The sequence below is a fragment of the Chaetura pelagica genome, unplaced genomic scaffold, assembly GCF_000747805.2.
Source record: "Chaetura pelagica isolate M959 unplaced genomic scaffold, ChaPel_1.0 scaffold212, whole genome shotgun sequence".
NCBI classification, from domain to species: domain Eukaryota; kingdom Metazoa; phylum Chordata; class Aves; order Apodiformes; family Apodidae; genus Chaetura; species Chaetura pelagica.
The window spans coordinates 315110-337472 of record NW_009952365.1 but is presented as its reverse complement, the minus strand read 5'-3'; the positions used below and the strand labels follow the sequence as shown (position 1 = coordinate 337472).

At 38.7% G+C, this 22363-nt stretch overlaps 1 protein-coding gene across 1 annotated transcript in view; it reads right to left on the bottom strand.

The window, feature by feature from the left end:
• Positions 1-22363, bottom strand: part of INADL (InaD-like (Drosophila)) — a 143166-nt gene that overhangs the window by 105818 nt on the left and 14985 nt on the right. Inside the window, 7 exon segments of the mRNA XM_010007958.1 lie at positions 5910-6038; positions 7724-7888; positions 11302-11436; positions 12293-12349; positions 14807-14883; positions 20744-20869; positions 21347-21485. Of these exon segments, the coding sequence (XP_010006260.1) occupies positions 5910-6038; positions 7724-7888; positions 11302-11436; positions 12293-12349; positions 14807-14883; positions 20744-20869; positions 21347-21485 (828 nt within the window).

Sequence of the window (22363 nt, the reverse complement as noted above, 5' to 3'; positions counted from 1 at the left end):
AATAATAATAATAATAATAATGCTTCATATTTATTTCAAGGATATGAGACAAAGCAAAGATAAACAGATGTTCTCAGTAGTGCTCCAGTTTCTCTGCAAACCCAAGTATTATCCAAAGCCATGGCTGTTGCAGCTTATAAGAGGCCACCCTTAGGATATCCCACTCCTCTTTGTACATGACATTCCTTCTTCTCACTTAAAGAATCAAGCTGATGACCACCCCAAAAAAACCCCCAGCATCAGGGCATACCCAAGCCCTAATGTAACTTCCTGCATCCACGTTCTCCAGCTTTTCCACCTCAGCAAGCTATTCCTGTGTATCTGTATCTCATGCTGAGATACACGGTCTCTTTGATTTCTTAATAAAAGTGGTTTCTGGCCTCCCAATGCTTTTAGTACTGAGGTTTTGGAAACCACTAACCATGAACGCCCTAGAAACTTGACCAGGAATGTGCTCAATTGCATTCACCGGTTCTTTGGTCCTGAAAAGTAGTATTTAAGCTGAACTCCAAGAGAATTTTTCAAAAAGCTACACTGAATTCAATTCATGACACACTATTAAAAATGAAGCAGCTTCATATGATTTAAAGGATGCAGAACTTTCCCATAGGGGTAGAGAAGCAAATCCTCTGTGAGATGAGTACCAACACAGTTGGTACTGAAGCTTAGAGAACTTTGATGTTAATGAATATGGATGGGTCAAAGAGATGGGAGAAAAGCTGCCTTTATCAGTTTTCTCAGAACCAAGCTGATAGCCATTGTAAAATTGCTCGTTAATACAGCTGTGCAGATTTTGCCAGTAAGCCACAGGTTTCCATCACATGATCAGGTGAAAACGTGCTTAACAAGGACCTGAATGTGCTTCTTTGTTCATAGCAAACCTATCACAAGACAGACAAAGCTCAAATTATCACAAGTAGGCAAAAGTTTAGCCAGCAACATGTCAAAGCATACCAGCCTGCATCTCAGTTGAACAGTTCAAGCAAGGAAAAAAAATACCTAGTTGAATACTCCTTCTACAAATAAGAAGTCATTTTACTTTTTTTTATAACTACATCTGGAGCCTGTTTTTGGGGGGCATAAAGAGGAAAGATATTTGGAGACACTTAAATTGTTTCACTTCCTACTGTGAGCAACTATGCAGTGATTTTGTTATAAAAAAGAAAACAATTGTTCCCTGTGCTCCCCACAGCAAAAAAAAAAACCAACAAAAACTTCAGTTCAACAGCAAGAAAAAAATGTCTAATTATAATAAAGATAAGCCCAGGAGTAAGGTGTCTGTGGAATTCTTATTGCTAGAGAACTCCTTGGGTGCTGGCCCAGGCTGATGAAGGACAGCACACTTCATGCTGTTTTAGGGCTGGGGAAGCTGAACTCCTAACAGTTCTAAAATGCCTGTTACTCCTTCCATACATGGGTAGATATTTACACCCATGTTGTCTACTTGGAGCAGGTGAGCCCATGGGCTCCTAAAGCCCCACAGGTACTATAGGGCAGCCAGGTACTATACTAAAGCACCCTGACACTGGGGACTTACCTTTCAAGCACAGATGGAGAGAAACGTGTTCCTAAGGGCTATGTAAGATGTCAACCCTCTCTATTCCAACCCTCTCCCCCTCCAGTTTCACGTACTTTAAAACAGTGTCTTTAAAATACTCTGACTTCAAAGCACAGTAAATTAGGCTCCACATAAAGTCCATTCAGCTTTTTGTTTAATTTGATAAAAGCTCATCAGACCATTCAAGCTACCTTCTGGTCAATACTGCCTCAAGAAATCTGCAATTCAGCTACCTGTGGTTTTTCCAATATTTCTGTAAAACATTACTGACAATCTTTGTGCCTGCATGCATCAGGCCTTTGGTAAACACCATTTCAAGGCCATCAATGTATCTTTTATACTATTGTGATTTTTTTTTTCTCTGTAAGTCTTCATTTTGTGGGATTTTTCTTTCCTCTTCCTCTATGGCCCAAGGATCACAGTAATTTTTATACAGCATTGCTCTGTTTTAACCTGGTGACATACCATGCCCTCTTCCCTTTCCATTGCTTTCTAAGAAAAAGGATTGGTCTCAATAACAATGGCTTAGCTCTTGACTTGCTGGCTAGGAGGTTTAGCTTCAGGCTAGACAGTTACTGCTAAGCTGGATGCTTTAATGTCTGTTGACAAAGAACAATAAATAGGCTTGCCCTGGCTTCTTGCATCCTAGATGATCCCAAAGCACTCTACAAACAGTGCACTGGGTCCCTCACCCACCATCAAAACACACTTGCCGCTAACTGTGCCAGCAACACTACATAAAAGTTAGTTAGGAGGTGAAACAGAGAACAACTTCTCCAAGTGAAATTACAAGGAAATTAAGGGAGGTAGAGTATATTACTTCACGGAGAAGTTGGCCAGCAGACCGAACAGCACACCTTTTTAATGGCCAAAAGGGGGCAGGGTCCCTGCTCAAGACAGACTCGCCAGCAGAGCACGTTGCTCCTCAGATCTCTGCTGAGCACCCTGTGTTATGAGCTGAGGGGAGCCCCTGGCACGCCCAGCCTGCTGGCACAGCTGCTGCTGCTCCTTCTTCAGGCTTTTCATCTCAGCTTTACCAAGAGAAAGCAAAGCCTAGCCTAAGAGCTTTGACAAGATCCCAACACAGTGGTGACAAGAGAAAAACACAGCAAAGATTTCATTTTAAGACCTCTTCAATGTTCCTTATTGAAGTAAGTCATTGCACCGGGAGAAAAAAAACCCAGTGGAACCGATAATTTCAAGAATACTCAGGATCAGCCTCCCCAGCCATCTCCCCTCTCACCAAGTATTGACCTTGCTCACAAAGCAGCAGTCTCAAAGATTTCAGATTTCCTACTGCATAATTACAAATCAGGACATTCAACGAAGGGGAAAAAAGGTATTTTTTTAATGCATTGTGATCGTGTGAAGCTGGAAAGTATCCTATGTAATCACAGTTCTGTCACATCAAAAAGGGTCAGTCTACTCAGTAATGGCATCCCAAAGTTTGGGAGCATGTGAACAGTCCTTCCAAGAGGACCTTGTTTAAAAAAAAAAAAGGAAAGCTCTGTTTTAAGCATTTAAATCCCTAAAGACAGACAAGAGAAAACACAGGACAAAGTAGAAATACTATTGATTACGCATAATTGGTATAATTAATTTGTAATTAGTTCACTAAAATATATAGGCATTGGAATTATGCTTGTACATTTCTGGGAATATCCTGCAAGTCACTTGGGATATGCTTATCATTTACTTGATAGATGAAACATTATTAGAAAGACATCCCATTAAAAATTAATATACCAGAGTAATAATTTCTCAATCTCAGCATTCAGTTTTCTACATACTCAGATTCCTATTCTTCCTCAAGCACTTTTATTAATACTGTTTTTCAGAGCATGATTTTGGAAGTGCAGCATTTCAGACAACTGAGGCACAACACACTTTCTGCCAAGTATGTGATCAGTTTTGAGAAAACAAAGCAACAAATATCATAAATTCTATACCATGAGGATAGTCAGCACCACATCTAATTCTATCATCAAAAGGTAAAAAGCCTCGTGCTTCAAAACAAACACCAAACATGAATGGAAAGTGGTAGGAAGAAACTTCCACAGTGCTGTAAGCAGCCTGGTCTCTAATTGCTTTGCATTCTTCCACTTCTGCAGTGTATCTGGCATCGCTCACTGTCATGAGTGAGCACATCTGGATGAGCAGGATTTCAGGGGTTCTTAAACACTACAGATAACAGCCACCAGCCCCTCAGAGGAAACGACTGAAATGGGCTGGTATACACTGGTACTGCAGTAGCATTTCCAGGGTGTTAATCAGAACTTGGTGTGTGTGTGGGGGGAAAGTAAAATGGAATAATAGTGATTTGTCATTGTTTCTTCTCTAATGTTAGTTTACTATTCCAGCTGATCTCCCTGAAGTCCTACAGATATTTCTATAGTGCCATTTCAAGCAATAGCTACAGAAATAATTCTCTCTTTAAAACCCAGAATACAGTCACAGCACTCCCAAGTTGGGTACACAACGCCAAAGTTTCCTTGAACTTCAGTAACAGTCAGAGAGTCAGTCCTTAGAAGTGTAATTCTGAGCACCACAAACAGGCCTTCTCAGAATCACCTCTCCTGAAGTTTTTCCTTACCACCCTGCCTCCATCAACACTAATGGGAGCCTAGAAAGGTTGGTCCTTCCACTGATGCATCTCCATGTAAATACATAAAGCTGTTTATCTAAAAAAAACAAAACCAAACTACTTCCATTTTTTTCATGAAGAAGAAAAAGAAATATAGAAAACACAATTAGGTCTCCAGGTCCTTTAAGCCACAATTAAACACTTCACTGTAATTTTGTCCTTCTCAGCAAATCTGCTTGAGGAATTCTGAACAGTCTCCTGGGAACCACATACTTTTTTTCCTTCTGCCTTCAATCTAGCATGGACAATTATTTATTTTCTTTGCCCTGCACTCAAGATGTGATGGATGTATTTACATAAACATACAGTCACAAATATCTCTCTATAAAAATTAATCTGCAGATGATGAAAAGTGCAAAAGATCTAAGAGGCAAATCCCAAACAAAAGAGCATACTTTATACATAAAGATCTTGAAATTATAAAGATCTGAGATTAAGTGGTTTACCACTCATTTAGAATTGATTAGAATGTATTTAAATTTAGCTGAAAGTACCACAACATTGCTCATGTATTTGCATCTGCGAATAAGTAAATAAAAAGCCTGTTATTAAAGCCTTCATTAATTCTGATTATATGAGAACTTAAAAGCAAATCTGTGTATACTGCTCTGCAAAGACTCCTAGCAACTCTGCAGTAAAGCTGGCACTGCAACACAACATGTGTCAGCGAAAACGACTAACAGGATCTATTTTCAGTAATCTTAACTCACACTGGTAAAATACAGAATTAATGGTTTTGCATAATACTTCAAATATTTTTTATTCTAATTTGTTCCGAATTCATGCCTTATTGTATCACAAAGTGAATTTTGTATCACTTGACATTTCTGCACAACAGTTGAACATATTTTATTGAAGTACAATGTTTAGGCAGCATTCAGCTGTGATGTGTATATTATTAGGCAGAGTGATCCAGCTATTTTATTTCCTTATAAATACGATCACTAGAGGTTTAAAAATATATCACATTGACTACAAACATTAAGATTTCATCCTGACTGCAGATTTCAAGAGTTTCTATATCTTTAATAGAAGCCAATATTTTTGAAAGAAAGATTAATCTTATTAGAATTTCCCCCCAATTAAAGACTTGTCTGTGGATTTCCAAGTTTAACAAATAAGTATAAAACCACCCCCAAGATGGTTCTTCTTGGAGAGGAAAGGTTTTCAGCTATGAATGACTTCTGAAAGTCAGCTTCCCTGTCCCCTTCTCCCTCACTCCAAAAATTCTACCCATCTCTCTGGCATGCTGTTCTACGAGTTTAAGCAGAAAAGCTTAACTGAAAAATTATTAATCAGGTTCTTCAAATTCTTTTCTCATACTAATAAATTCGATAAGTGTATTAAAGCAAATTTGCGTTTACAGACACTTGGCACTCTCATAGTTGAAAAGTCATTCCAAGTTACAACAAAATAAACAAAAAAACAACCTCCCCCAACATTTAGCCACTAAACTCAAGAGTTATGAGGTGGAGTTTGATAAAAGATTTTGCACTTTATCACATCTGATAATCAGACTGGTTTAGAACAAGCTCTACTCTATACTTTAGACAGTTGGCATCAAAATAAATTTCTTTTCCCTAAACAGTCCTAGGCCCAAGTGCCAAGTCAATTACTCAGTAATCAACATCACAAAACATTTTAAGTCACTATACAAGACAAAGGATCAAAAGGATTTTTAGTATTTAGTTATACAGAAAAGTATACCTGATAGTCTAAAATGCTGAATCCTAAACCATTTTTGTCTTTCTCCAGTTGAATAACATTCACATCAGGAGACCATAATGCTAATTCCCCTTCTTCCTCCTTAGGATTAATGTCTTCCTCTGGTTTCACCTGGAAAATAAAAGCTCTAGTTCAAATACTATTCTTTCAGCTCTTTACAAACACTGTTCCTTCAATATCTTGATTATTAATGGCTCATACATGCCCTAAAATATAACCTTTTATGGAATTACGACTTCAGTGGTCATTAACAATCCAGTTTTCTCCAGCTTGCTGCCTTGGATACTCTCCTGAGACCAGGCCTACATGTTTTGAGCATCAGAGCCCAACCTGGTATACAAATAACCACATATTAGTCAAATTAGTTGTTACAGTATTACTAACCTGTTACATGTTGATGAACTTCAGCTGTCCCATTAGATGCATAAAGGAAAAATAAATATCTTAGCATAAAAGTCTTAAGCACAGACAGCTAATAGAAATACCCAATGATCAGGCACATCAGATACTCGTGGCATTAAATAAGCAAACAAAAATTCCTTTTATTGTAACTATATAAATAGTATCTAATATGAAAAAGCAGTTTCTTTCCCAATTTTTGTGCTAAGGTATGAAATAAAGACCTACAGTTATGCTATTTTCTTGGGTAAGGACAGCTTCATAAATACATCTTCCAAAAAGTTACCTTCATCTTATGTTGTCTAACTTAAAATGTATGTTTTAACATTATTGCCATTTTATCAATAACAATCTTTACAAAATACCAATGCATAGTGTCCCAAGAAAAACATTACAATCTTGCACCATTAACTTCACACTGCTTTAACTTTATTTCTTTGGACAAATATGCCTATTACACAGAGCACTGTAGGCAAAAGGAAAGCATTTTTCTTCCACACACTCTTCCTTGATAATTTTGAAAAAAGAAAGCAGAAATATTGTGAGACTGCTTTAGGGAGAACACAACCTCTGTTCACTCAATATCTATGGCAAAGATGTGCAAGTGACTGGATGCATATAGAAAATGTTCAGCAAAATGCAACATCAAAAACCACAGTGGAACAAGTTCTGTTGCAACAGAAAGGGTCTTTCACAAAAAGGTGTCATGCTGTACACCTTATTCTTCCATGAAATATCCATATTTCTTGTTTAAATCTCTGCCTTAGAGGAAAACAGATCAGAAAATATCAGAAAAGGTGAGAGTCAAGACTTTTTGTAAATAGGAACAACCATTACAAGTGCCAAGCTTTAGTTAAGACTTCCAAGCTTTAAATGGAAAGAAACATTAAGTTTCATTTTTTTTCAGTTCTATAAAAACCTACTCAGAACATGGAAGTAATCAGCTAATGGTGGCAAGGACGTGATTTAGTATCATTCAGAGCTCTCACTCGCCTATTAAGTGTACAAATGATGAATGGGATGTATACAGTCAGCATGCTAGCTTGGTGATTTACCTTCCTGGTATTTATAGTACAACCAAGTTTCTCATGACCAACCTGTATAAACTGTAGTACCAGTACCAGTGTTGCAAACATGAAGTATCTTTCACTGAAACACCAACTGTCCCTTACAAGACCAAGGTGAATGGCAAAGGCGGCTTTATATGACAGTGTAATACAAAACTATCTCCTGTAACTCTAGTTTTTTAGGAAATGTTAAAGACTGAAAAGTGGTCTGACTCAAACAACCAAAGGAAAACAGAAACACTGCCCTTCGAAAGTTTCTCAGAAATGCGTTTACTTTTTCAAAGAGTCCTTGTCCTTTCACAAAACTGAATGACAGGGGAAGAGGTCTACCTTTTGTTCAGGAGGGGGAACTCCCATGGTGGGTTCATCCACAAGAGACTCACTGCCATCATCAAGAAGCCGTCGGCAGCAAACCAGTGTAAAGGGGGGTGGCACTTCCTTCAGAAACGTGACTGCCTCTCGGCGGGACCTTCCGTACAGCTGAACCCCATTTACCTGCACAGAAGCAGAAACACAGATCCACATTAAGATTCATTTAAAAGAGACCATCCAGGTTTTCATTTTTTGCCAACATGTCTTTCCCCAGCTGAATGTAAAAGTCAAGTTATACCTCAGGGATCCTGGCAAAACCTGCAGGCATTACTGTAGGAGTTTGAACTTCATCTGCAATTCTTCATCCTGGCTCTGCTCTCTTCAGCTTCCTCTCACCTGTGTTCTGCTCCCTGCTTTTCCTAGCCTAAATCTTCCCTACCATTGTTTTTTCATTTCCACCCATTTCTTTGTTGGGGATTTTCTTTAGCATTAGGCTTATGACTTCAAAAAAGATACAAATGTAATTTTCCCAAATTTAGAGGGTTAGAGGTTTTGGGCTCTAACCAAACACTTGAAGTCCGAAGTAGCACAACTTTGTCAGTTGTTTAAAATGAAACTAACAGGTTGAAACTAAAATAGATCCTACAGAAAACATGCACAAATGTTTATGTAGCAAAGAAAAAAAAACAATGACAGTAAGCAATTAATCAGAAAACCCTGACAAAGGTCAAAGCTTACCATCCCAAGTAACAACAGAGGACCATAAGGCTGTTGTTAATGGATGTTTTAAACCACAGATTAAGAAAAAAACATATGATAGGTAGATAGATAGATAGGTAATAATGCTGCTTTAAACATGGGATACTGCAGTTGTACTTCCTCAGGAAAATAAAACTACAGTGATTCATCCTCTTTTTTGTGTTTTATAACCTGCAATGTCATGAGGGTGGAAATTCTTCACTATGAGGGTGGTGAGACACCGGAACAGGTTGCCCAGGGAAGTTGTGGAAGCCCCATGCTCAGAAGTGTTCAAGAGCAAGTTGGATGGGGCTCAGAGCAACCTGATCTAGTGGGAGATGCCCCTGCCCATGCAAAGGTTTTGGATCTAGATGATCTTTAATTTTATGACATGATTCTGTTTGCACCATAGCAGTCTCCTTAAGTATGAGGAAAGCAGAACATCAGAAGGTGTCATGGATGTGACCATCATCCATGCTGATGAGCAGTGCAGCCCTCAGATAGCAAGGGCTATTAGTGCTATGGACTCAATTTTAACATCTGTTGTGTTTCAGGGATTCCTTTCAAGGTATTTCAACATCCAAAGTCCCTGGAGTGCAACCACTGGTTTGGGAATCTGGTACACATCATTCAAGTCCACTCCTCAACATGAACCAAAGCAAAGTAGGGATAATTGAAGATTCTCTTCATTACTTCACTCCATACCCAAATTGCAATGCTCATTTGATGAACCCACATTTGACCCTAGAAAACACAGCACACAAATACACAACATACATGTACACACCTCTGAATATGTGTACTTGAGACAGTTCCTCACCATGTACTTTCCAAATCTCCCTGCTCCTTAGAGGGACTCAATCTTGTGCAAGACTACACAGCAATCTCACTTGAGCCACCATTTTCTTCCTGATCTCTTCTATTTTCCCCCACTTTTTTTTCTTTTGTGCTTTTTACAAAGTAAATATAGCTGAAACTGCTGGGAAACACAGGGTTCCTCTCAGCCAAGGAGAAAAATTCAGAGTGGTGTAACAGGCCTCCAACGTGGCAACACAAACTGCTACGGGCTTTTTCTGTAAGAATTACAACAACTGCTGAGCTATCAGGCTAATCCATTAGTTAATTATTTAAGCAGAAGGATCTACGCGTAAGGATTTTTTAATGGATTGAGAGTGGCAGTGTGGTGGAACGTTACCAGCACTTCTCAGCAAACTGTGATTGATGGAGAAGAGCTACCACACACTCCCAAGCAGACCTAGGGACTCCCATTTCTTCTTCTGCAGCTGCCAGACACCAGCCTCTAACCACATGAGGTACACTCCACCCCCTTCACTCACCACACCACTCCAGTTAGTTGAGCAACCAAACAGGAGTGAGTGAAATTTTATAACAAAAGTAGAAGGACACAAGGAAGCAATTTACTTCTAAAAAAGAGCACAATGAAATTAGCTAAAATTGGAGGGGGAGAAAATGCCATGCTTTCTATCACAATTCAAACACATCATTAAAAATAATCCATGTTCAACCTCACTATATATTAAAAAAAAATTCCTTGCTGATCACATTTTAATCCCAACTGTATCAGGCAGCTTGTTTGGGGGAAGGGGCTGTCACTTTTTCCACTGTAAACCCCTACTTAAGGGGATTTATAACTTGGCTGCAAGAACATACCCTGGGCTAAACCTGGCATGTAGAGCTTTAGCCCCAGAACACATTTTTATTTTGTTGAGGGTTTTTTTTCCAGCTACAGAGTAGAAAAAAATTTATGCTCACTAGGTCTGGACATACCTGAACTTAATTGTAAGTACACAGTAATAAGTAAAACTGTTAAATATATAAAATTAGTGTCCTAAGTTACTCTGTAGCCCTACATTATTGCTATTTGTATATATTTTTTTGTTTAGTGACTGAAGAATTCATACAACACTTCCAGTATTCCATTAATCCCTTCCTTTCGGAATCAAGATTTCCTCCATTAAGCAATAACTGAAGAAAATGTTTTAGGTCTTAGTGATACAGTATGAATTTTTGATGTTAAAGGATGAACAACAAGTAAAAGCAAGAGAGCTGTACACCCAACAAATTAATCTTTCAGAAGGCATAATTCTGTTTCCATTTATGTCAATTAAATGTTCTTTGCATCCAGGTTCAAATTCAAAATACTCCACAAAGAGCAGGTATTCCATAGGAAATTAATGTCTTTTCACTTGTAGGCTGAGATTCTCACAGATACACATACAAACAAACAAAACAGGTATTATTTTAATAATATCAGATAAATATTTTTCTGGAGCAAATAGGTCTGGTCCGATTCCAGTAACTTCAAAGCTGACCCAGTACCAACCACTTAATACATATTTAAACAAACTGATGTACTTGTTAGTACACACAAATGTCTTTCAACACTCAACAGGCAAGTTATAAATGTGTAACAGAAACCACTATTCCTGAGACTATTGTAAATTTTTTAGGAGTGACAAATATTAAGAAAGATTATCCACCATAAAAGCTGAAGTCAAACTGCTCAAAAGACTGAGCTAAATATAAGGACAGCAGATACAAACACATTCAACACAAGTATTATCTGTGCCCTTGTAACTCAAAACATTTCACAAAGAAACCCCATGAAGTCACTAAGAGGTCACAAGAATTTGACATTTTGTCATTTCCTCCTCAAAGGAGGAATGAAAGACTGAAGAAAATGAATGTGACTTCCAAAGCACTACTCTGCCCCTACAACCAAGTTGAGAAGATTACTACTGCACACACAGCAGCCAGGCTAGAATTTAATGGAAGCATTTAAGAAGGCTAAGCAAACAGGAAATACATCTATTCTGGGGGGGTTGTTTTGGTTTTACCTCCAGAAGTTCATCCTCCAGTTGCAGAAGACCAAGTGTTGCAGCTGGACCATCTGAAGCAATTGATGATATATAGTGATGCCCATCAAATGTGTCAAGCTCAACTCCCAATCTCAAAGTGTGGATGGGTAACAGCTGCCAAAAGATAAGAACAGATGAGAATGTAGATACCTCTATCTACCACAATACAAACATGTTTAGGACTCAGTAGCTCACCAAATTGAACTAAGCACACAGTATGATTAAGTCTTCATAGTGACATCATCTGCATTAAAGCACAAGTGTCCATATACAAAGTGTTTGCACAAATAAAAACAACCAATCTACCCTTTGGGGGAAAAGGCAATTTCAACTCTATTCTAAGTTCACCATATTGGAAAAAATGCAGAGGAAAGTACCACCTAAAGTCTATCCTACCCAAAAGGTGTGTTTTCAACAAACGTGAATGAAATATGGTCTCATAATGACCATAAAAACTCATCACAAGATCAGCTGTCTCATTCCTTTAGGTGCTATACTACTTTGAGGTATGGAAAACATCCATGAAGTATCCTCTGAGAATAGCTAATAATACTGGCAACCTTGTTTCTGCAAGGTGAAATCACCAATTTTCTGTTACCCTTTCCCAATGGGCCTCCTTAATTTGGAATTTTTCTCTAGGGAGCCTCTAACTATTTGTTTCTTAGGTCTGGTAGCACAAAACTGATTCACTACCTAGACAAGAAAGCAGAAATTATGGCAGCCTAGGGAGAAGAGATGACCAGCAGTATCTGCTCCTTCACTTTGGCCATTTTCTGGCTTTTTATTACTGAAACTGAAACACTGACTGCCCTTCTGGTTCCCCGGTAATTATGGATATTCAAGTAAAAGGAGCAACCCATTAATCCTGAACATCCCCTCAAACCCATGACTGATGAGTTTACAGCCTTTCTTCACTGAGACATCCCCACAAGTATATAGATGCTTCACCTCTTGCACAATATTAACATACCTTTGAGTACTTCTGGAGCTCCGCATCATCTGTAATGGGCGTATCCACATTCACAACCTAAAAATTGTACATCAGAACACTTTTCAATAGCATGACAATAAAGCCTTTACTAGAATGATGAATTCTGGCAGGAAAAAACCTGATAAGCCAAATAAACTGTACTAAAACAAAGTCACATTGATGCAAAATAATTTAAAACAAATATCTTTCCGACATAGAACATTTACAACTAGGAACGTGGTGATTATGCAGTATTAGCAGACTCCAGCATTATCCTATTCCCGAAGCCCGAGTGCCAATTTTAGTCAAGTTTAATAATCCTGTATAAGCACAAAATGCCATTATGTTTGACACAAATACCCAAACTGACTTGCCAAACAGAACTGGAAAAGTACGATAGCTTAAGTTATTACTTCAGGCTAAAGTACAGCCATCTAACATGTAGACTAAGCCACCATCTTCTGCAGCATGTTTCTAACATGGCTTGAAATAGATGAGTTTAATTACCAAATTTCCATGCAAAGTGGATTATTTAAGAGTGACAAGAAAACTCTTCAGTGTATCTTCATTTTTTTATATTAATAAAACAACTATATTCACCACAGGTTTTCTTGTAGTGTTCTTGCTTAACATAATTTAACTGTAACCTTAGAAGGTTATTTACTCCAATTTGAAATGTAATCAGATGACATTTGTGGTGATCTATGGCCCAGGGTTGGAGTTAAAGACACTGAAGCTGAAATTGTTTGGGAGGAGTGCTACATTTGTTGGATTTGGAAAATATAAAGCCTTGGACAAAATCAGGTAACTTCAAGCTCCTGTGAAAATGTCTAGTTTAACAAAGTGTCTACAAAACAATACTAAGCCCCAGCTTTTTCTTTTGGCTTGATTTTAAATAGGGTTTCCAGCACCTTGTTTTCCAGGTTTTAGGGTATTTTTCCTGACAGACAGAATCCATTTCATGTCCATTCAGTTGTAACTAAATGAATTTATGGCTGATAATTCCTCAGCTTGACTGCTTATGCTCAGGTACCTGACACCAAATACCATACAGTCATACATCCCTGTACAGAATTCCAGGATCTCTTTCTGTTTTAGCAGGATCTCAGCAACTTCCATTGCTACCACAAAGGATCAGAAACACAGAAGCTATGAGTGACACCAAATCTTCAAACACTTTCCTCTGAAGAGAGATACTTCAGAGAGAATAATACTCAATCCCACAGGCACCTTCAGGGTGACTTCCTGGGACCTAAGCGTAGAAGGCGAGGAGAGTGTGAAACAGAGACTGTCTTACCAGGCTGAATCAAACTAAATGTTGTTAATGATCACAGCCAAGGAAGACTAGAGGTAGGTACAGACAACAAGAGCTGGAAGAACCAAAAAAATACTTTCAAAATGGGATGCCACAATAGTTTCCTTCTATTATTTGAAAGGAGCAATCATTAACATTTTCACTCCTGCCATTTTACTGGCGGCAGCTGAAGAAGAATTAGAAACAGAGTTTCACAAACTAAGCAGGTTTTCGTCCTCTGTGGGAAGCACGATAGCACTAAGGGAGGTAATATCAGACTCTTGAAATGTAAGGATGGGAATACCAAGCAACTGAAGTGGGCAGCCAAACAGATTTATTGCATCATGTACATAATCTTACACGAACTCCAGATCTTAAAGGAGTGCTAATGGAAAGAAGAGAAGTGAGTTTCTCAAGGCAATTCTTAAAGCTACTTTAAATCTTCCAGAGAGCGACTGAAGCGATGGCTACTCCAAGTAGTAAAAATAAGTGTCTCTAAATCAAATGGACAAGCGTTGCAAAGACAAACAGGGCATTTTCTTGGTGGTGGTGGTGAGAATTTTTTAAATCTTTGGAAAGAACGTTGGCTGGAGTCTTTTATCTAGACTCAGTGGCTAACACAGCACAGAAAAGCAGCAGTGAATTACAATTTCAGTCAGCTCCTTATGACAATTCATCAAAACCATCTTTTGCTTGGCAATTATTTAATAGGAGGTGAAGAAATATCTAATAGACACCAGCACCACAGTTACACTGCCATGAATTACTTCCTATTCTCCCAGCACTTTTGAAAATAATTCTTTCATTCTTCTAACCAAATTGTAAGATTTTTCATGAAACACAGGATCTCTACCCCGAGTCTTTTTTTCTCTCAGTGCACAGTAAAACAAACAGATAATAAATGAAATCATAAAAATGCCACCTATTTTAATTGGCTGCTGTGATGCAGATTTAAAAGGACAGTTTATTTTCTTAAATCACTGTTCCTATCTAGTACCTGTAAAACAATAGGATCTATATAAACAGAAGGAAAAGAAACCTAAACACCTTATTATAACACTCCTATATTTCAGCCTTGATGTTATGGGAAACAAAATTTGATGTTACCGATCTGTTCCTAACACTAAACTGTTCTATAAACAGCTTGTAATGCTCAGCTCACAGATCTGTAATTTCAAGAAATAACATACATGAGTGTAGTTTATTGAAAGATAACATACCATAACTTCGTATTCAGGTCCCAGCAGGTTTTCCCACTTGGATTTCAGCTCATGTGCTGGAGGAAGTGGGACTCTTCCTAAATATGAAAGCGAGTATTAAATTTACAAGCATATTGCACACTGAGAAGCACATATACTTCTAAATACTTCAATAAAAATTCAGTGTAAATAAAAGATTAGAAGGCATAATCCCAAAAAGGAAAGTGCATTAAGCTGAGTCTATCAAGCAGTGCAAATCAAAAATGTCTTTCTTAGGAAAACAATGCAAAATGTCAGCTACTGCTAACGTGTGATTTATTCAACTGAGAAGCAGAAGAAGTGATGCTTGCATTGATGAGATGAGAGTTCTGTACCACATAGTACTGTAAATAAATCATTCTTTCAGGCTGCGAAACAAATTTCACATGACTTCATAATTTGTTGCTATAAAAATGCTTGCCACTCCAGGGAAGCACTATCTCCCACCAAAATGAACTCCCTTAAGAAGTAAAACACCTGACAAGATATTGCTGTTATCGAGGGGCTGTGTCAGCACAATGCAGTCACAGACTTTATTTATACATTTGGCAGGTATAAAGGCTTGTCTAGTTTAATTAGACCACTAAGTAACATGAGCTTTAATATAAGCTCCAGTTCTAAACCAGTCTTCCGTGGGAACTGGGCTATCTTGACATTTATATCTTTTCAGCTTTCTTACTTATGCAACCAAGGCAGTATTACATTCATGTAAGACAATTTGACAGAGCTAGACAGCATAAAATGACTGGCTGCCCTGCATTTGACCTCATCCAGAAGCTCAGTGCACGTATAAAGTTCCAAGCTGAAGCAATGTTTAACTGGTAGGAATCAAGCTCGAAAGCAAATTCCATCTAGCAGCTACAGCAGCAGCAACTGGGGGCTGAATTACCGAAAACTAGATGTGTTTTTTTTTTCCCCCTGACTGACTGTAATAGTTTGTCAGATGTCTAGACAAGGCACAGACCTCTTAGTATGGCTGATGTGTTGTACTGAAATTTAGAATGTAAATCACAACCTTGCATTTTGCACACAAGCTCACCAGTAAAATACCTCCGGGGGGATTTAGAAGATACCAAGAGCAGCTCAGAGCCTACCTACTAGCAGAAGCCAACACAAATGGGATGTCAACCTGCCTCTGCCTTCAACACCTTTGCAGACTGCAAAGATAGAACACAAGCTTTGCAATGCAACCCTCATTACATCATTTTAGAACTTTGAAGTTTTCTGCTCATTAAAAACAAAAGATTTAAGTTAATGTGCACAACAGTATAACCCAACACTGTAACTCTTTCACTCACTCTCTCATGCCAGATAGGCAAATTCTGCCTGATATGCACTGAGAAACCAAACTCCTCAGAGCCTAACAACTCAGATTTCACTTGGAAATATCCAGAGCGTCTTTAACCTCTAGGCTTAAGGAGATACAGATACCCAAGGATTCCAGCAATTCAGATAACTACTTTCTGTAACCAAAAAGAAACCACACCAAGGATAAAAACTTGGGTTTGTAAATACAGCACACAGCTCTCTCATAAATAAATCATGTCCTTAAAAAAAGAAAAAGGAGGGGATGCACAAATTGTCCTGAAATTCTCAGCTGCGAGTTGAGGGTTTTTTCTTCCATTGAAATTTAATTGAAGTTTCTAAGGAGAAGTAGTCTTTGCGAGCCTTGATATCAAGCACAGGCTCATCACTATCTTTTCAACTGTAGCAGAAACAGAACAGCAATGTATTTTCCTGCTCCTTCTAATTGCAGAAATACATAGGGACAGAAATTCTTTAGTATCTTTTTTTTTTTTTTGCTATTGTAGCATGTTTTAACAGTTATATAGCATGAACAGAGAGGACCTAAGCACCTGCAACACTCTGTTCAGCTAAATATAGATTTTAAGGTTCACCAAGAGTAATGAATCCTAGGGTCAAGTTCAAAGTCCATTTCAGTAACTGTAAGCTGTGTTCACTTGGCTGAATACAGATTTTTTGTCACTTCCAAAACACACTACCAAAATCTGTGAGTTGCTCAGAGCAGGTGCTGATGCATGTCTTCATTTGAAGTTTCCCCCTTTCTTTCAAACATTTTCAAGTCTTTGCTTGTAACTCCCTCAGAACTGTGGAAGTGTTGGCTGGAGGGGTTTGGAATAAATTTGTCCAATTCCAATGGTATCACCCAATTCACTTAAAATGCTCCTTTTTTTTCTCAAACAGCTTTTTCCACATGGCAGCTAATCGGAAGTTTCTTCCTAGTCTCTCATCCAGCTGGATTTCTCATGACCTGAGATAGGTAGCACATCTAAAATGTGCAAGGCCTCAGAAATAGAAACACTGCCCAGGGACAGCTTTCATCAGCAACAACTTTTAGCATATATAGTCTGTCCTTCTGCATACACTTCCCTACGGTTTTTCACTTCTAATAAGGAGGCATCAAGAATCAATCACAAATGTATTGCGAAAATTATCTTTCCTGGTCAAAAATTGGGGTAATTTTTTCTTGTAATTTTCTCCTGGTTTTGCAATCTTCCTATACAAGGACATGCACTGTGCTCTAGTGCACTTCATTAATGCACTACCTTTGTCTGCTCTACTGGTGGGTATTTTTTTCCCAGCTGTTCTTAAGCATCATGTCTTTGAGTTTTGAGTACTACTGCAAGGAAAAAAGAAAGCAGTTCTGCCCAGTCTGCAGTCTTGCAGATGCAGCTGTGAAGTTAATTGCCTCTAGGCTGCTAACAGAAAGTTTCAGGTCTCCTGCACACTGCATCCTAAACCATGTTGCCTTTGTAACAGAACTGCTAAAGCACAGTTTTGCCTGGCCAGAACTACCTTTTAATACCTCTCCAGGAAACAATTTAGTTAAGAATTTCACACAACTGGGCTTAAAGGGAAGTAATACATATTTTATAAAACATGCCTTTTACATTAAACTTCTAAAAGCACTTCCACCAGAGTTTAGTCAGAGCCTTAAATTAGCAGTATTTACTTTAGCACCATTATAATGAAGTGCCCATCACCACGTCCAAAATAAGCACCTATCTTTGGAATTTAAACCTGCCCATTAAATTCCATTCCAAGTTAAAGTGTTATACATCATATTTCAGTAGGAGTCAAATTTGCAACTAAGTATTTCAACTTTTTAACAGAGATACAGACACATTTTATAGTTGCATAAAGCTTTTGCAGAACCTTGTAACTGAAAGTGGTTTTTCACTATGAAAAACCCTGGTTTAATGAAGCAGTGATACTTGCTTACCATTGCATGAAAAGCTCCTGATTCATTACTCAGTTTCAAAGCTGTGCTCACTGCAGCATCCTGCTGGCCCGAAGACAACCAGCACTGCTAGATGGTACCAAGGGCAGTATTCAACTGCAAACAAACAGTTCCTTCACTGTTTAAATTCTGCTATCCCAAGACACACTGTGCATACAAACACAGTGTCCTGTATTCTCCCAGGTAACGGGAGTCTGGATACAATGGAAAACAGGAATATCTGGGAGTACACTTGCTACCTGATGCACTGGGGAAAGCAGGGCAGATAAACCACACAGGAATCAAATGGGTCCATCCAGCAGCTATGGATTGTAGGCAGTGATTGTAGCCAGACTCAGATGCAGCTGCACCAATACTCCACAGAGCTCCAAGGAAGGAGATAAGTTTTGCACAATCCTTGAGGAGCAACTCATACACATGCAGCTTGGTTACAAACTCCTTTTGAAACTAAGGGGGCTTTGGACTATTTATGGAGAGGCAGTGGATCCACAACAAAGGAGTTTGAGTCTGTTATGAGAAGGGCTGAAAAATACAGTTTGATCCAAGGTGATTATCAGCCGAACAGGGATCACTGAGGCACATCTAAATAACACACCTTGAGGCTAACAGAGTTTGTCATCTTCAAGCCAGGTGAAAGAAACTCCAGTTCTCAGCAGAAACTGATCCTGGCCTTGCTACACCATATTTTCACAGCACTAGGTATTAGGTAGCAAATTTCTTAGAAAGTTCTTTGCATCAGGGCAGATGTCTGCACCCGTGACACTAGATAACCCAATTATGAGTAGTCAGGAACTGACTCCAGAGATACTGCTTGCTTCAGTAGAGAAAGAGAATATTCGATGCATGGAAAGTTCCACAGCAAGAAAAGACTGGGTAAGAGATACAGGACAGTGTGTGTTGCTCTTTTCTAGTCCCTGTCAACGTGAGCCTAAGTCCTTCTGTCTCTTCTGCCCCATGATACATCCTACTGCTAAGTCCTCAAGTTATTTGTCCATTGTAACTACAAATCAATATATACTTTTCCGTTCACACAGCTAAAACTATGCTTTGGTAACCTCACATCTCTATTTTGGCTTCCTATTTCTGGAAACATGCAGAAGTCACAACAAAGGATGTCTGGTTACAAGGCTTGGACAGAAAAGTAAAACAGCATGGAAGACAGGAACTGCTACATTTCTCTTGTTTCCAGGTTGTCTTTAATACTGACAGATCTTCCACAATCACAGCAAAATTGTTATTCATTGACAGCCATAATTTAGAATCCTCTATTACATCCACATATCTTAGAAACTACAAGGCATAAGGATAATTTATGCTGACTTTAACACAAGCTGTAGAAATTCACCCAGAAGTTCCTGTAGAAGAGCCCAGAAATCTGAAGGGTAGTTGAAGCATGCCTTTTGGGAAGACCTCCAACCTGGATTCACAAGACAGCTAAAAAATAAAAGTAATCCATGCCTTTGTGATCTGCCCGTATGTACAATTTTGTTTCCTGCTAAAAAGCTCATGCCTAATTGGAACTCCTGTCCAGCTTCTGATTCCAGTTATCAGGTCTTTATGCCTTTGCCAGACCAGAGGTTCTCATCTGTCTACACGAGTGGGCAGTCAACAGTGACCAGGAGCACTGTAAGCAGGACAAGCAAACAAGAGCAAGACAGTTACGTATCATGTGGCACACAGGAGAGACATGGAGATGGTATCTCATTTTTGTGGAAAATTACCTATAAGCGGAGACTTATCACAAGACATGATCCCCTGTCCCTGCTGCTGCCAGCCACCTCTGGTCTTTCAGTAAGTTTTACTCTGTCGAAACTCCTGAGGGAGGATGCTGCAGCTCTGGTCCCAGGCTGTAAGAGGCAAAGCTGAGTAGCTCGGAAGAGGTTCTAACAAAGCTACTGCAGTGCCAGAAGACCAAACTCTAACAAATGGACATCAGAGATGATGTACAGGAAACCAAATTTTGAAAAGACTCTGCAGACACAGGAGACTAAGGCTTGTGAAGGCAGTAAGATAGATGTGACTGAGGTAACTCTGAATCAGGAAGCAAATGTGAACTCCCAAGAGTTCCATCTCCTGATGCTATTCAGCTATCAATCTGGTTCAGGACCCTGGCAGCAGAGGAGGATGAACAAATCTTCTGTCAAGAGAAGACTGGTCAGGTCATCAAAGTAGGACCAGGGCTAGAAAGAGCAATCAGTGAGCTGGAGGCATTCAGCTCTATAGAGCTTATGAAGATTCATCCCAAAGTACTGAAAGGGCTGCACCTTTTTCTGTGATTTCCAAAAAACCTCCCAAAACAAAACACAGCAATCAAAGAGGGATCATTAATGACTGAAAAAGGGCGAACCTTCTGCAAGGAAGAATATCCAGAGAATTATAGGCCAGTCTCACCTTTGGCCCTGAAGAGATAATGAGATACTTCCCTGTGGAATCCGTTTCCAAAGATATGAATGGCAAGATGGCAAATCAGGAACAGTTATCATATATTTGCCAAATAACTGACCCAACAGGTAGAGCTTAACTTTAGAGGGACCTGAATAAAAAGCATCACAAAGCACAAGCTAAAGATGGAGTAAGGAATGACAGCCCGTCAGTATGGAAAATGGATTACAGACAATGTCAGATTCAGAAGAGACATTGCAAGATATCCTATCCGCCTGCTATATGCAGACTCTGCTTCTTTTCCTTTTGAAAATTATCCTCCTGCTCTTGCTTTTTCTCATTCTTACTGTCCACACTAGTGTCAGTCCCTACAGCTCTAGGGGTTGGAACAGTTGGCTGCACTGTGAAAACAGATTAAAACAAATAAATAATTTGCTACAAATCATATGAAGTAGTAACATCACATCACTAACCGCTGAGGGAACACACTGGGGGCTGAAGGTTGCCCTTTGTTAGAATAAACTTACCCCCTCTTTACCAGTTTATTTGAATTTGATTCAGTCCTGCATTAAGCTTGCAAGTGCTCAGTGCTTCTTAACAATGACTCGTTTTCAGCAAGTTATGTATTTAGTTTTTTGTTCTTTCCTCATTTTACCTCTAATATTTCCTTCTTTTTTTTTTCTTTTTTTTTTTTTTGATACACAGGAGTTTTGTACTCAGTTTTCCTGAATCCTCATTTCTGTTTCTTTCCATTCCTCCTTAAGAATCTCATTTCCTACAGTGTGCCCTGCCAAAACCTACGATCGTATGGCACTGAAAAATTAAATCAGTTGTTAAAAAAAACCCCCCCACAAAAAAAATAAACCAAAAAGGATTACCTCTGTCTGAAGGTCTTTCTGAAGAAATAGTAGAAGAAGGTTTTCTTCTCAGTAAGGTAAGACGCACTGTCTGCCCTGTGCTACGCAAGGCCTCTACCACTTCTTGGTTGCTATAATCCTGTATATTAACTCCATCAACCTCAAATAAGAAAATCGTATCATGTAATAGCAATCACATTACATGCTTAGGCTATAACCTGTGAGCAACATCCACACTCATTTGTTCAGAAATTATTGAGTTATTTCACCTAAGACTGTATTTGCAAACCGGTCTCATTAAATCAGTTATATTTCACTGATTAGATAATATTTTCAAAATGCATTTTAAAAGGAAACACAACAGTAATTTCTTCTGACTTCACAGGGCAACCACAAGCCAGGATTTACTAATCTAAGTATGCACCGATTTCCCCCTACAATTTTTTTTGCTTACTAAAAGCAGCTTAAGAAGTATTGTGGATTAAGCTTCCAGCAAGGGCAGCCACTCTAGAACTCTGTTCAGTTCATTATCACTGTTAGTTTTCTCATGAATTTCTAACATGCCCCATACAGAACTCTTTGTATAATCCACTCTCAACAGCCCAATTCTTACACTCATTCAGATGTTTAAATTTACACCCAGAATACTCCGTTCACCTCACTGTTAGATCATGCATCAATAGGAGCTTCTCCTGCAAAACTGCAAATAAAAGCACAAGGTCGTATCAATTTTTCCTCTCAGAAAGGAGAAGCTGAGTTTGGAAGGTCTGGCATAGCACACGTTTAAAAAATAATTTAAAATCATAACTCTATAAATATTACCTCTTAAAACAAAAAGACCGTGTAATTCATTCCTCTAGGTTTTGAAAAAATGTTCTGCAAGTGAAAGTCAATTCAACACAAAGTCTGAAAGCAATGACCCATGTCAGATTTTCCTGGCCATTAATTCACTTTTTTCTTGATCATTAGACCAATACATTATGTATTGCTTTTCCATTTCTCTTTCTAAGGAGAATTAAAACCAGAGTTGCTGTGAGT